This window comes from Neolamprologus brichardi, chromosome 22 (genome assembly GCF_056152115.1).
Source record: "Neolamprologus brichardi isolate AB-2024 chromosome 22, ASM5615211v1, whole genome shotgun sequence".
NCBI lineage: Eukaryota > Metazoa > Chordata > Actinopteri > Cichliformes > Cichlidae > Neolamprologus > Neolamprologus brichardi.
The window spans coordinates 34350596-34364759 of record NC_142124.1 but is presented as its reverse complement, the minus strand read 5'-3'; the positions used below and the strand labels follow the sequence as shown (position 1 = coordinate 34364759).

General features: G+C 43.1%; 1 protein-coding gene across 1 annotated transcript in view; it reads right to left on the bottom strand.

Annotated features, from left to right (window-relative positions):
- Positions 1-12111, bottom strand: part of foxo6b (forkhead box O6 b) — a 46031-nt gene extending 33920 nt beyond the window's left edge. Inside the window, exon 1 of the mRNA XM_006808589.3 lies at positions 10870-12111. Coding sequence (XP_006808652.2) covers positions 10870-11367 — 498 coding nt within the window. The 5' untranslated portion in view covers positions 11368-12111. The remainder of the gene's footprint in view (positions 1-10869) is intronic.
- Between the last annotated feature and the right edge of the window lie 2053 nt (positions 12112-14164).

Genomic DNA, 14164 nt, shown 5'->3' with positions numbered 1-14164 from the left:
TTTCTGAACAAAGCAGTTTAGATTTTTTTTAAAACAATAGTATTCATCTTATAGTCTTTTATTTAATCATGATAGAAACATGGCTGGATGAATTGCCATACTGGTCTCTCACCTACTTTAGGTCAGAGTTAAATATATATCTTTGAGCTAAACAGCCTGAGGATGGTTACAAACGGCTCTGATGATCCTTAATGGTTTCAAAATTGTTACTATTTTCAGGTCTATCACTTTCAAAAGTCTAAAATGGCGTTCATGCAACATTCAAGAAGTATGTAGTAGTAGGGAACTACTCCGATGACGGCACGACTTTCATTTTGGAATTCTTTTCCAACCAAGTCCAGAAATGACTCAGCCAATGGTTGTTCACCTCTGATGGGTTTGATGGGGGACTTTGTTTGATCGGTCCACCAGTTTCTCCAGCCTGAAAAACTGCGCGGCCAGTTTGTCCCTATTTAAAAACATGAAACACACGTGTGGGAAACGACTTCTTCTGGTTTAGCCAACAACGACAAAAAGACGCCACACTCAGCAAAGGTTCTGGATTTGAGTTGCATTAATAACAGCGCTTTACCAAACCAGTCATTCACACACTGGTGATGGCAGCTACATTGTAGCCACAGCCACCCTGGGGCGCACTGACAGAGGCGAGGCTGCCGGACACTGGCGCCACCGGGCCCTCTGACCACCACCAGTAGGCAACGGATGAAGTGTCTTGCCCAAGGACACAACGACCGAGATTGACCAAGCCGGGGCTCAAACCGGCAACCTTCCGATTACAAGACGAACTCCCAACTCTTGAGCCACGATCGCTCTCCTTTGTCAAAGCAACGCTGAGGGCGTCAAAACGACTACATGTAAGCGACGTCATCACTGTATTGTGTTGACTGTACGTTCAGACCGAACTAATAGTGAGTGCAGTTCTTTAGGAGGATAGTAGGCACGTTTAAACTTAGCCAAGATGTTTTTCATAATTCTGCTAACTATTGCAAGCTTTTATAAAAGTCACTGCAATAATTTCAGTATTTTCACACAGCATACGTTCTCTAATTCAAAGATAAACAGGTAATGAGTGCGGATTTAGGTTTTTTAGCTTGTTTTCAGAATATCTACATAAAATGTTGTGTTTCAGTGCAGCTATGTTTCAGACCTGTCCTAATTGTAATTATTATAACTTGTTGAATTTTCTGCCGTTTTTCAGTTGGCAGTTTTCTGATTTCCCATAAGTCCTCCTGACTTGCTCCTTCCACGCCAGCAAACGGGCGCAGTGCCGTCATGCTCCAGGTTCAGTTACAGAAGCCAAGACAAGGGCCTTCTGCTGCCCGGTCCATACAAGATGCTCAGTTTACATGTGGAAAAAGGTTTTTTCCTCCTTTCTTTGTGCAGTTAGGGAAAGGAGAAATCTATGATAATAGTTAAATGAGAAACAATCACAAATACATATGTTAGGAAATTGTCATCCACCTGGGATCTACACATACATATTCTCTTACCCTAACCCAGGGGTGTCCATCTCCAGGCCTTGAGGGCTGGTGTCCTGCAGGACCTGGAGTTGTACACCCCTGCCCTAACCCAATACCCAACTTCTCACTGTGGCTGTAGCACGCCATCTACTAATGGGAAGGTTGCTGGTTGGATCCCCAGCTGCTCTGGTCTACATGCCAAATATCATTGGGCAAGATATTGACCCCAAGTTGCTCTCGGTTGCATCCATTGATGTATGAATGTAGATAGAAAGCGCTTGTATGGGTGAACGAGGCGCTCTGAGGTAGAGTATATAAGAACCAGTCCAAATGTGCTCTGTGGGACTGGACTGACATGCAGGTAGAACAGAAATTCTTCAGCGCTTCTGGAAATTTGTGGTGGAGACGCTGTGATCCAAGTTCTCCAGTGTGGTGCTGAGAGCTCCACTCTCCAGAAGCATTAATCACAAGCCCGCTGTCCCCCAACTGATTACCTCCCATCAATCTCAGTTTGCCGAGCCCTCGAACGGGAGAAAGCCTTCACGAAGATCTGATTAAAAATGTAACTGACTCATAACAGGAGAGCACGACCGGTCTCTGAGTCGATGCTCTGTGACAGAACAAAGGCGAGAGCACAACTTATCTGCTCATCTCCAAATGTACGTTCATGTGATTATGCAGAGATCCAGGTCTGATCCCACTGAGGAGACCTGCTGCAACTGGGAGGTCTGGAAGAGAACCAGTAGAGGTCTGTCGGCGTGCGTGCATCTGTGTGTGGTACTGCAGACAGGAGGGGGAGTGACTTTGAGAGTGTCTGAGAGGCACATCCTGCCTGCAATTAAGGTGGAATCAGAGAGAGATCTGTGCTGCCTTGATAATGAGCCTCATCTGAATTATTAACTAGAGCTGTACCCCCTGGACCTGGACTCCCATCAGCCCCAGCCACACCACAACAACAGCAGATGCACACATGTACACACACAGAATCTTCAGATCCATACAAACCTCTATTAAATCCATTTCGGCATGTGCAGGAACTCCAAACTAATCCCATTTGCAAAGAAAATAAGGGCAACACATTACTTGGAGTGGTCCTCGTAAGGCATTATGAGGCATCAAAAGCTCTTATAAACTGAGTGCATAATGATTTATTAAAATTGATGCATAGTATAATGAGTACAATATGCAGAAAGTTGGGGTGAATACTTTATGAGGCAACTCTCTCATTAATCACATTAAAATTTAGTTCAATTTCAGATGCATGATTACATTAGAACGTTTTCTCTGATTCCAGTGGGATCGTAATCAGTTTGATGCTGCTGTGAACTGATGGACTGACTGCACAGTAGCACCCTGTATTATGTTTCGCTATGATGGTAAACCTAAAACTGGTTTTAGTTTTTAACGTCATTATGGGATAATTCACCGACTGGCTGGAAATTTCCTGCCGTTTTCATACAGCTGTGGGTGTTTTAGCGTCTTAATACAGAGCTCTTCATGTCACGTTTCAAAAAAGAAAAATGTCGTTTTGTAATAAACGGAGGAACATTGGTCGCAGTGCATATACACATCACACATCAGCGGTTTGCCAACATTTTCTTCTGGTTTGTATGAAAATTAGAAATTCCAAAAATTTGAAGTCCTGATGACCAAATGAAGCCCTGGCTGAAAATTGAAATACATCTTTAATATGAATATTACTACTACTAATTATACTTATTATTGCTTTTTGCTGACTGTTTACAGCTGTCTAAGCATCGTGAGACACGTGCCTGGAATCAGAACCGTAAAACAATTTAAAAACCAAAACGATTAAATAACCTGTAAAAATATAAAAACAAATACTATATTTAATACTAAATATATTCCAGTATTTCTTGTGTTATCTTGAATTATTTGATCTTTTATTAAAAATCCTGCATGTTGTCTCCACTGTCCCACAGATGCTGGAGGATGAGGAGGGTTTCTTTGTTTTCTTCTTTTCTTGTAGTCTCTTTGTCATTTTTCATACTGTGATTCAGATTTTTTTTCCTTGAGCTATGGTGATTTTTTATTTTTTTTATTTAAAATGATCAATCAAATATTTTGGAAAGTGGCCCCTCTCCTGGTTTCCTCCGTGGACCTCCAACACTGTTATTTAAGTTTCTCCAGTGTGATATTTTCAGTGTTTTTGCTTTAGTGGTGTAGCCTTCTCTCTTAAATTATCATCAACCGCAAAAGAACAAAATTATTCAGCATCTGATAAATCTGACAGTGATTCTGCGTGGGAACTATTTTTCCCCACACATGTGTTAGTAAATCAGGCACATTGTCTCCATGTTTACAAGAAAATGTCACAAACTGATCCAGCTCCAGATCTCCTTCTGTATCTGAACATTTGATTCGTGTAGGAGGAGTAACATTTAAAGAGTAACATTTAAAGAGTAACAGTTAAAGAGTAACATTTAAAGAGTAACAGTTAAAGAGTAACAGTTAAAGAGTAACATTTAAATAGTAACAGTTAAAGAGTAACTGTTAAAGAGTAACATTTAAAGAGTAACTGTTAAAGAGTAACAGTTAAAGAGTAACTGTTAAAGAGTAACATTTAAATAGTAACATTTAAAGAGTAACTGTTAAAGAGTAACATTTAAAGAGTAACAGTTAAAGAGTAACAGTTAAAGAGTAACAGTTAAAGAGTAACATTTAAATAGTAACAGTTAAAGAGTAACTGTTAAAGAGTAACATTTAAAGAGTAACAGTTAAAGAGTAACAGTTAAAGAGTAACTGTTAAAGAGTAACAGTTAAAGAGTAACATTTAAATAGTAACATTTAAAGAGTAACATTTAAAGAGTAACTGTTAAAGAGTAACATTTAAAGAGTAACAGTTAAAGAGTAACAGTTAAAGAGTAACAGTTAAAGAGTAACTGTTAAAGAGTAACATTTAAAGAGTAACATTTAAAGAGTAACAGTTAAAGAGTAACAGTTAAAGAGTAACATTTAAAGAGTAACAGTTAAAGAGTAACAGTTAAAGAGTAACTGTTAAAGAGTAACAGTTAACAGTTAAACACTTTCCTGTTCTTAATTTTCCTCTGATTTTCCTGCCACCCAGGCAGCCGTTGCTCTGCTATTGAAAAACCAGTGCTTTATTTTCCAAGCACCCATGTTTGTATTGGGTCATCAAGCCAGACAGCTGCTGTCCTTATGATAATACATAGACATTAATGGCTGTCTGGAGTGCTAGACATTATAAATGTGAAGATGAATGATCTTTACTGGACTCACTTTCCTTAGTAACACTTAGGGTACATTTACATCTATTTAAATGAAGATGTGTTAATGAACAGATATAACTTTTTTATTGACTTAAGTCACCATCATCATTATTATTGTTATTTTATGTATTTTAATCATGGGATGACCTGACATGTCTGTCCTGCATTAACTGTGTCATCAAGACTTGATAACAAGTGGAACAAATGGCTTTACAAAGCTAAACCTTACTGCTATCATGCAAGAGAAGCTTTGCATGAGGCACATGTGTAAGTTATATGACTGAGTCTCATATCATTAAACCAACGGAAACCAGCAGGAAGGTGAAAAAGGTCAGAACAATCGTAACAACACGTGAACTGAAAACATTGGCTGCTTACAGCAGCAGATGATGATATATAACCACATTTCAAAAAAGCAGCAGCATTGATGAAAGTAGCTAAAGTGAGTAAAATCTCTTCTAAGGTATTGTTAGTAACGCCCCGACTTTACACGCTGCTGTTATCGGACTGTTGTCTGGCGAGGCCTCTGCTCATCATCTGAGCCAGAAACTGGAACATTTTGAAGGTCTGGTAGACAACACAGGGAATGTGTACTGGGTCGGCATTTTACGACACCACCAGGCACGATTCCCAAGATCCGCCTGCCTCGCTGACTGTGCTGTGTCTGGACTCTGTTTTCTCTCTGGAATTTCTGTCTGAAGACAGTTCCTTAACAATTTATTCCAGCTGATTGAAGTGTGAGGGCTGAGAGCAAGCTATTCCAACCACTATGACTCATTTGGGCAGTGAACACCCCGCCTCCACTGCTGGTGCATCCCTTGTTTACATCCCAGTCCTTCTCCAGATTGAAGCGATATCTACTCAGATGCCTTTTGTAGAAACTGACAAGGCAACTGATCCCTTTGGACCAAAATCAGCCTCCTTCCCATTCAGGCCCTCACCAGCTCTTCCCAACTGTTTTCTCTCCATTCACAAGACTGATCAGATGAGTTTACCACAGTCTCAGACTCAACCACCAACCCCCCTCGCCTTCCAAATTCCTCTTCTCGTTTCACGCCCCCAGTTAACCCAGCCCCAGGCCTGCCAACTCCAGAGCTGCCTCTCCTTCTGCTGTGCCTTTGTGATAATAACAATAACTGTGTAGTGGTGCAGAGGGCTTTCTGTTGAGCTAGCGCCAGGCCGGCTGGCACGGGGAACCCTCTAAGCTTGTTTCACCATCTCCAACCAATTCCCCTCTGTCTGGGCTGGCACTGGAGCATCACAGGCATTAAGGCTGCTATCAATGTGCTCAGCAGCAGGGGCCATCAGCACCACTCACGCACTCGCTCTATCTCTTCTCTTTCCACCTCTCTCTTCCTCTCCCACTCAATATGGAATCCAGTTCAAAAAAAGGCTTTAATGGCGAGACAAATAATACCTTGTTCTTCTCTCTTTTCTGCTTTCTCTTTCTCATCTCATCACCTTGTTGTCCTCTATCACCCACAAGTGGATCCTCAGCAGAGCACGGTGACCGTCCTCAGCCTGGGCAGTAATACAGCAAGTGCTTTATGATCCAGATAAAGATTCACTTTTGCTCTCTGTAATCAGGGACACAGATGATAAGCTAATCTAAAGTCAGTTTGACTGTTTTAATGCGGACATTAGTTTGGATTCAAACTGATTTCCAGCAGGTGAAAATGCAGCCCAGAGGAAAGATTCGATGGATGTAATTTGCTTTCTTTTCTTGTCTGCAGGAGTTAAAACATCATTATCAATACTTGTTGTGAGTTCTCTCATAAGTCACCGTGTTAAAGTTTTTCAGTTTAATCTGTGTTACTGGAAGGTCACTGATCCTCGTGTCTACGTGCTTTCAGACAGGATGCTGCATATGGACAGATGACACGATCGTGAGCTACTTTATTAGTTACACCTGTACGTTAGTTACACCTGTACAGTCTAAAGCAGCGGTCTCCAACCACGGACCGGTTTATGCCCGACAATATTTTCATGGACCGGCCTTTAAGGTGTCGCGGATAAATACAACAAAATAAAACTAGTACCAGTACTGAAAAAGAAGATTTATTCATAAAACACGTGAGAAGACCCAGGAAAACCGAGTAAATGATAAAAACGATAACAAAATAACGCTGAAAACCGATAAAAACCCTGAAAACCAAACATTTCACACCTGAGCCTCAACTCTCGCGGCCCGGTACCAAACGACTCACGGACCGGTACCGCTGGTCTAAAGCAACCCAGGTTTGCCTCATTTTATCAAACACTGTTGATTTTACTGAAAAGATTTTGCTTTGGTGTTGACGGCATGGGCTGGAATTTGTTCTTTAAAAAATATATTCTGTTCATATTTAAATAAAAAGAGCCAAACGATACGACTCCACCTTTACAATGGTCCCCAGTGACAAAACTCTAAGATACGTATATCTTCATATTCACTCGCTGGGCCCACCTCCTCATTTTAGGTTTGACAGCGTTTTAGTAGGTAAAGGTGAAGCTTGGACATGAATTGAGCTGCGGTTTGGGGAAGGCCTCGAAGGGGCGACGGCTGCCGGGCCTGGCAGATCCCCACGTACTAAATAGAAAAGAAGAAGTTAAAGAATTGAGAACAAGGAGAGAGGGAGGGGCACGTAAACGAGAATGAAAATGAACAGCTTGCAGAACTGGGGGAGCGTATATAGATGAGACCCGGAAGGAGCGTATTTGGAGGTGTGGCCCTGCTCCTGAAATTCCGATACATTGTCTCCAATTTTCATCAAAGGCTGAAAGATACGAGCTGAGGAGCTTAAACTGAAACAGAATCCAAATTGTGCTGTAATATATATGTAATATATATGTAATATGTATTACATATATATGTAAATATTACATATATGTAATAGATATGTAATAGATATGTAATAGATATGTAATATTTACATATTAGTTACTGTCCTCGGCATCGTACTGTTTTACCCGACCATAACACTGGAAACACAACCCTCTGCTCAACCACGCTGGTATAGTAAACAAACCTTCCCCTACATCACGTCAGGTGTTTAGCAGAGCTACTCCAAATTCAGAAGACCTGGAGCTTGTTCTAACATGAAAAGCATAAATATAACTGCATCCCATTTCAACTAGTCCTAGTACTAGTTATTCTGTGCAACCTGCTTGGCTTTGGTGAAACTTTGTGAGGATTTTTAAAATGTGTCTCATCAGGTTCAGATCAGTTCTAAACACGTATTTGATCTGCGTTCATGTGTAGATTGCTGGGAAAATATGCCTCCCCTAAACTGAGTTCACTCATGAAACTCTACAGTTGTTCTGGTGCTGAATATACCAACGGAAAGAAACACTATAGTCTCTCATGACCAGTCTCTCACGAGAGACAGAAAACAAACATTAATACACATTAAGTTGCTGCTTGTCTTGTGTTCGTGTCATTTTATCGCGGTCTGATTACCACAGGCGTACACCCACAATGAACCTCTAACATGCTTCTTCGTAAAGCCTTCAGGTAGAGTCAGATCGCTGCTGCCTACCTGCCTGCCTGCTGCCCAATCTGTGTGCAGTACAGCCTGCAGACAGGCCACAGCTCAGCACATCCATTCCCACGCAGAGCCACTTGTGAAATGAACATAACAGTGTGTGTGTGTGTGTGTGTGTGTGTGTGTGTGTGTGTGTGTGTGTGTGTGTGTGTGTGTGTGTGTGTGAGACAGAGAGAACGCACCCCCCCCCCTCCCCCGTCACCACCAGCAGCACCGAAACCACCCACAGAACTGAACTCACTTCATACAGCCAAACACAGCCTCCCACCTCAGAGCCAATAACAAACATGGCTGAAACACTTGACCACAATTACTGAGCCACAGTCAGACAAATCCATACATAGTCAGCAGTGCAACCCTGCTGCCACACACACACTGCCTGTGTGTGTGTGACAACAATCACAGAAATCCACATACGTATCATTGGAGACAAGCAGTGTGTGAAAGCATCTGATTGGCTGCTGTGGCCTCAGCACTTCACACTTAAACGAGTGAGTGACACCTCAGCAGCGTTTGTCTGAAGGGTGCACGGGAAGCTGCTGGCCTAGATATGGAGCCGCAGCCCAGTGGCTGAGCAGAAGCTCTCAGACGCGATTACACAACAGCTCTTACAGACTTCTTTTAGCAGCAAGACTTTGATTGGATCTTATTTCCTTCCCACTCGTCCCATTCACCCAGCCAGTCATACACTCCCAACCCCTCAGTGTGAGGGTGTACACATATTCTACTGAAATGTCAGTGCCTGCACGTTTTTATGTATCATACACCTATAAACACACCGCGTCTCTCTCTTACTCTCTTTTGTTGATGAGACTTATTGTGATTGAATCAAGTTGTTGTTTTCACGCAGGAGTCCGTCTCTGCACCAATCACCTATCTTGCCACATCGGCCAATCAAAACCTCCAAACAAAGCTTCAGTGGAGGTCAGCCAGGGATCACGCTGAGCATCCCCCGGTCAGCAACAAAAACAGGGAATTAAACCCTGCATATCCAGGCTTGTTTATCATTGGTTTACGTTTCTTTGTTGTTGTTCTTTCACATTTTTACTGCATTAATCTGCAGCTCGGTTGCGTTCAGTCGTCAGCTGGTGTAGAGCTGAAGCTTGAAGCAAAGAGTTAGACAAATAAGAAGAAAGACGCTCACAAAAACATTGTAAGAATAGGATAAAATGTCCCACACAGATTAATCCCACTATGACCCTGTTTCCTCTTCTTCTGCACGCCTGATACAGCATCCTCTGGGTGACCCACTAAAGCAAAAACACCATGGCAACAAAGCGCTGCTTTAAAAAGCATCCAAATGTCTCCTCCACCTGTTACAAACAGGACTTTCAATTGACTGTTAGGGGATCATTTTTTCAGTTGTATGTTATTAATGCAGCTCTGAGGGGGCTTTAAAGTTTATGAAGAAATCATCCTGATGATGTCATAGTGATGTCGTCAGCGTGTACACAGTAGAGAGTTTTCAGTTAGAGCCTCAACGATGACAGAAGAAAGTCTGTACGTCTCATCCTCTGTAGCTTTAATTATGAACTCATAAACATAAACTCTCTCTCTCTATATATATCTGTATATCTACTGCAGTCTTTCTGTGGAGACTGTCGTCATGTTTAATAAATACATTGTGTGTTTTCACGGCGCCTGTGAACCTGAGGCCTCGTCCATGTTCTGTTACAGTCAACAGTGTGTTTCACTTTTTAAAGCGCTCATTAATTGCAGCACTGACCCTCGCATCCCACTGAGGGAACTCCCACTGAGACCATAAAACACAAGTGGAGACGGAGCCAATCAGGTCTCTAATGATGCAAATGTTCTTGTTATTTACGATCAAATGCAGTTTCGTTACTTTTGTGTTTAATGTAACTTGAAGCCCACTCTGATGGTCTCCTGTCGGTTTGTACACGAGAACGTTGTCAAACAGTAGCTACGAAGGAAAAACCCACGTGTGAGGCGTGGAAACAAAAGACTAGTAATCCTAACACAGAATAGGTGATAACCTTAAGTAGATTACAGCTAGCAGAGATTACCCTGTATTAATTTGAATGATAATCTGTAGTTACATCTGTTTGCTGTGACACCCACTGTCATCATCTCGTGTTATCACCCTTTAAGCCTCTCTCCTTGTGCCATGCTCTCCCACAGCCTGTGCGTAACTCGGCGTGCGCGCAGTGGATAGTAGGGGGCGGGGTGGCTCCAAAGGGTTTATCCCCGCCACGCAACCGACGGCATAGGTGACAGAAATCGGACAGGAGGCTCACTATGTCCCCGATGTGACCGTGGGGAAATACAAGCTTACAAGCGCAAATGCGTCACGGCTCGCCTGCAGGAGGAACCGTGAAGAGGGGAGTTTGGGCTCCGTGTGGCTTCTCCTGTTTGCACACGCTGGAATTCCTGAATGCATGAACCCAGTGAACCCTTATCCAGCCACGCTCTTGCCCCTGCTCACACACTGTACTGTGGAGTGACACGAGGACACGCCACTGACATAAATTGCTGGAACCAAGGGTCAATTATGTGGCTGTGAGATATGCAGGAAAGGGGGTGTGCTGCAGACACAGCTTGAGGCTAAACATAGTGTAGGCTAGTGTGCACTCAAAGCTTCGCTGTGTGGTGACATTCTTGCATGTGGCCTACCTTCCACCCGGCTGAACTGTTGCTGTCGCCTTTATCCTTAAAATAAGGAACAAAGCGAACCATCCAGTCGTATATCTGGGACAGGGTGAGCCTCTTCTCCGGGGTGCTCTCGATGGCACGGGTGATGAGATCTGCATACGACAGGTTTCCCCACGCGTTCCGTCGGGAGGACTTGGCTTTGCGTAGCTGGCCGGCCACGTCGAGGGCAGCCCCGGACATGCAGGCGGGAGCGGCCACGACCGGAGCCGGGGCGCCGGCCGGATGCTTGATCTCGGCCGGCGCGCCGCCTTTCCTCTCGCCCCGGCACGCCGGCACGTTGTACTGCTCCACTTTGACCGCCGCCAGGGCCAGACCTCGGCTCGCCTCCTCTCCCCCGGGGAAGTCTTCCGGACACGGCAGCGGCCAGGTGCACGACGGCGGCCGAGCGTGAGGCTCAAATTCCGAATCGATGTCAACCTGATGCACGTCCGCGCCGCTGTTCTCCATCATCATCAGCATGATCTCCCGCTGAATAGATGTCAAAACCGGGCAAGGTCACAGTAACAAAACGCGTGTCAGTGTTGACGTGACAGTGAGTGAAAATGCCCAAACTGTCCAAACGGGCTGAAAAGATGGATTTGCACAGTTTCACACACACGGAGTATCAGCAGCTGTGTGTATTCTCATTCTCCTCAGCGCAACAATGTGGATCACATCAGGACAGATGAAGGTGTATCCGAGGCATCAGAAGCAGTATCAGTCTCTCTTCCATGTTAATTGCACAACACTGGCTGTGTGGCTGCATGCACAGCCGAGTGACGGTCAAACATCCGGTGAAAAAGCCAGACACTTGGAGAATGTCTCTGCTCGCGCTCCGGCTGCAGCAACAGTTGATCCCTGACAGACGAGTCCAGAATTCTTATCAAACTCCCCGCAAATTAATTGACTTCAGATTTTTCTCCGGGCTCTGATCCCAGCTCTGCTGGCGCGTTTTGGCAGGTTGGCCAGTGAAACAGAGGCTATTCACTCCTTTAGAAATCAGAACAGGCTCTCATGAATCATTCATGTGAAGCCGTAAATTTCCAGATGAGAGAAAAAAAGAAGCCTCTCGTGGGTTTGTTTGGGAGCATCCTCTGTCTCCTCTGCGCGCAACCTGACTGGTGTGGTAGAGATTTCTACCTTTGTCTTCAGCTTTCCGCGCACATGTCACATGGGTACCGTCGCTCTGTCTGTTGCTCTGCCTTTATTCTACAAGTCTGTGTCTCTGAAGGCTCCAAGCCACTCAACTGGAGCCTGGAATAAAGTGGAATAAGTGCTGCTTCCATATAATTGGACGCCGCCTGGATCAAGTCACTCCCTCTAGAACAGGTTTCCAGAGAGGGAGGAGTGTGTGTGTGTGTGTGTGTGTGTGTGTGTGTGTGTGTGTGTGTGTGTGTGTGTGTGTGTGTGTATGTGTGTGTGTGGGGTGAAATTCCCGACAACACTCTAAAAGCAACCCTTTCTATACAGCAGACAGTTTCATTTATAGACTTTTATTTTAAAATAGTCACATGTTTTTCTAATTAAAGAAACAGTTGAACTGACGGACTTTTCTCTAATCTTACAAAGTCCATCAGAACGAGCCAGTCTAGAAACTTCTGCCAGGTTCATGTTTGAAAGTCCGACTGCCTCTTATTAGGAAAGCAAAACTAATAATTTACCACGAGCAGTGTTGGTCAAGTTACTTGAAAAAAGTAATCAGTAACTAATTACCGATTACTTCCCCAAAAAGTAATCCCGTTACTTTACTGATTACTTATTTTCAAAAGTAATTAATTACTTAGTTACTTAGTTACTTTTAAAAAGACGATTTACAACCTGAATAGGTGATAAAGTGATAGATCTTTCAGCCCAATTCTACTTTTTCTACATAATCATCATACAAAATGTAATCAAATGGAAAAGTCTCTTTTTAAAACTTGTTTTATTAGTTTTAATCTTTTAACTTTATGCATCAAGCAAAAATGTAATTATCTGCAACATTCTCTGACTGGAAGAAATTAGTTTAACATTTAAACCTATTTTCTGCACATTCCAGCACATAAAATAAAATATTTTGTGTGTTTACACTCAGTCTTTCAAATAGATGCAAGTAAACCACAGCAGAAAATAAATAAAGTCACAGACTAGCGGTCCTGTTGCTCTATTTTCACCTGTAAAGCAGGAGTGGGGTAGGCGGAGGGTTACCCTGGTGCAGGTGTGCAGCGGTCAGTGGAAGAATCCGCGAGTTTCTCTGTGAGTTTCCCATTACGTCGTAGCTACTCGGTGCTTGTTTGGAAGTTTAGGGGTTTTTTCGCTGTAAAAAGAAGTTTTCTTCCCACGCACAACGGACACTAATGTTTTTGTCACTTTTTATGGAATCAAACTCAAAGTAAGGTCAGTACTTCCACGCTTTAAACGCTGCACGCTCATACTCTCTCTGCACTCGATATATGATCCATTGTTGATCTGCACACAGCTGTTGTCACGAACGTCGCACTCGCTTACGTCACTGTCATGAGACATTCTCGCAAAAAAATCACGGTTTTAGTAACGCAGTAACGCAGCGTTCCTACGGGAAAGTAACTGTAATCTAATTACCGTTTTTGCAATTGTAATCCCTTACTTTACTCGTTACTTGAAAAAAGTAATCAGATTACTGCCCATCTCTGACCACGAGAACACAAACTAGAACTGAAATCATACCTATAATTAATATTTTCTCCCATTTGTTTTGCATTATTATTTTTGTAGTTTCATCCAGTGAAGTGAGTGAATGAAACCTCCATCCACAGGAGGCATTTCTGCGTGTAAATGTTATGAACGGAGTTTAAACACGGTCTGAACTGAAGATAAAACACAGCTGATCTTTTCCTGATGAATCCTGATATTGTTTTACATTTTTTAAATGTGGCTACAAGAACGATCGTGGCCATCTTGTTATTGTGTGATTAGTGTTGATTGGTTACAGTTAAAAGTTGTTATCAGTCTGCTTGTTACTAGAATAATAGAACATAATGCAGAAAAAGATTAAACACAAAGGTTTGTGTCCGGTAATTAAATCCCTGCAGTAATTATAAGAGCAGCAAAGGTTGTGTAGTGCGTGTCATTACGCTAACATATCTGCTGCCTTCTTTATTTGCTTTCCTCCCATCGTAGCTCCTCCCAGTGTGAACGTAAGAAAAGACGCGTCTGTCCCAGTATCTCAGGCTGGGACGTTTGCACAGGTCACAGAGGGGCTGTGGGATTACAGCCTGCAGAGATGTACACGCAGCCAGTCCTCAAAAAGTCAAAGCAT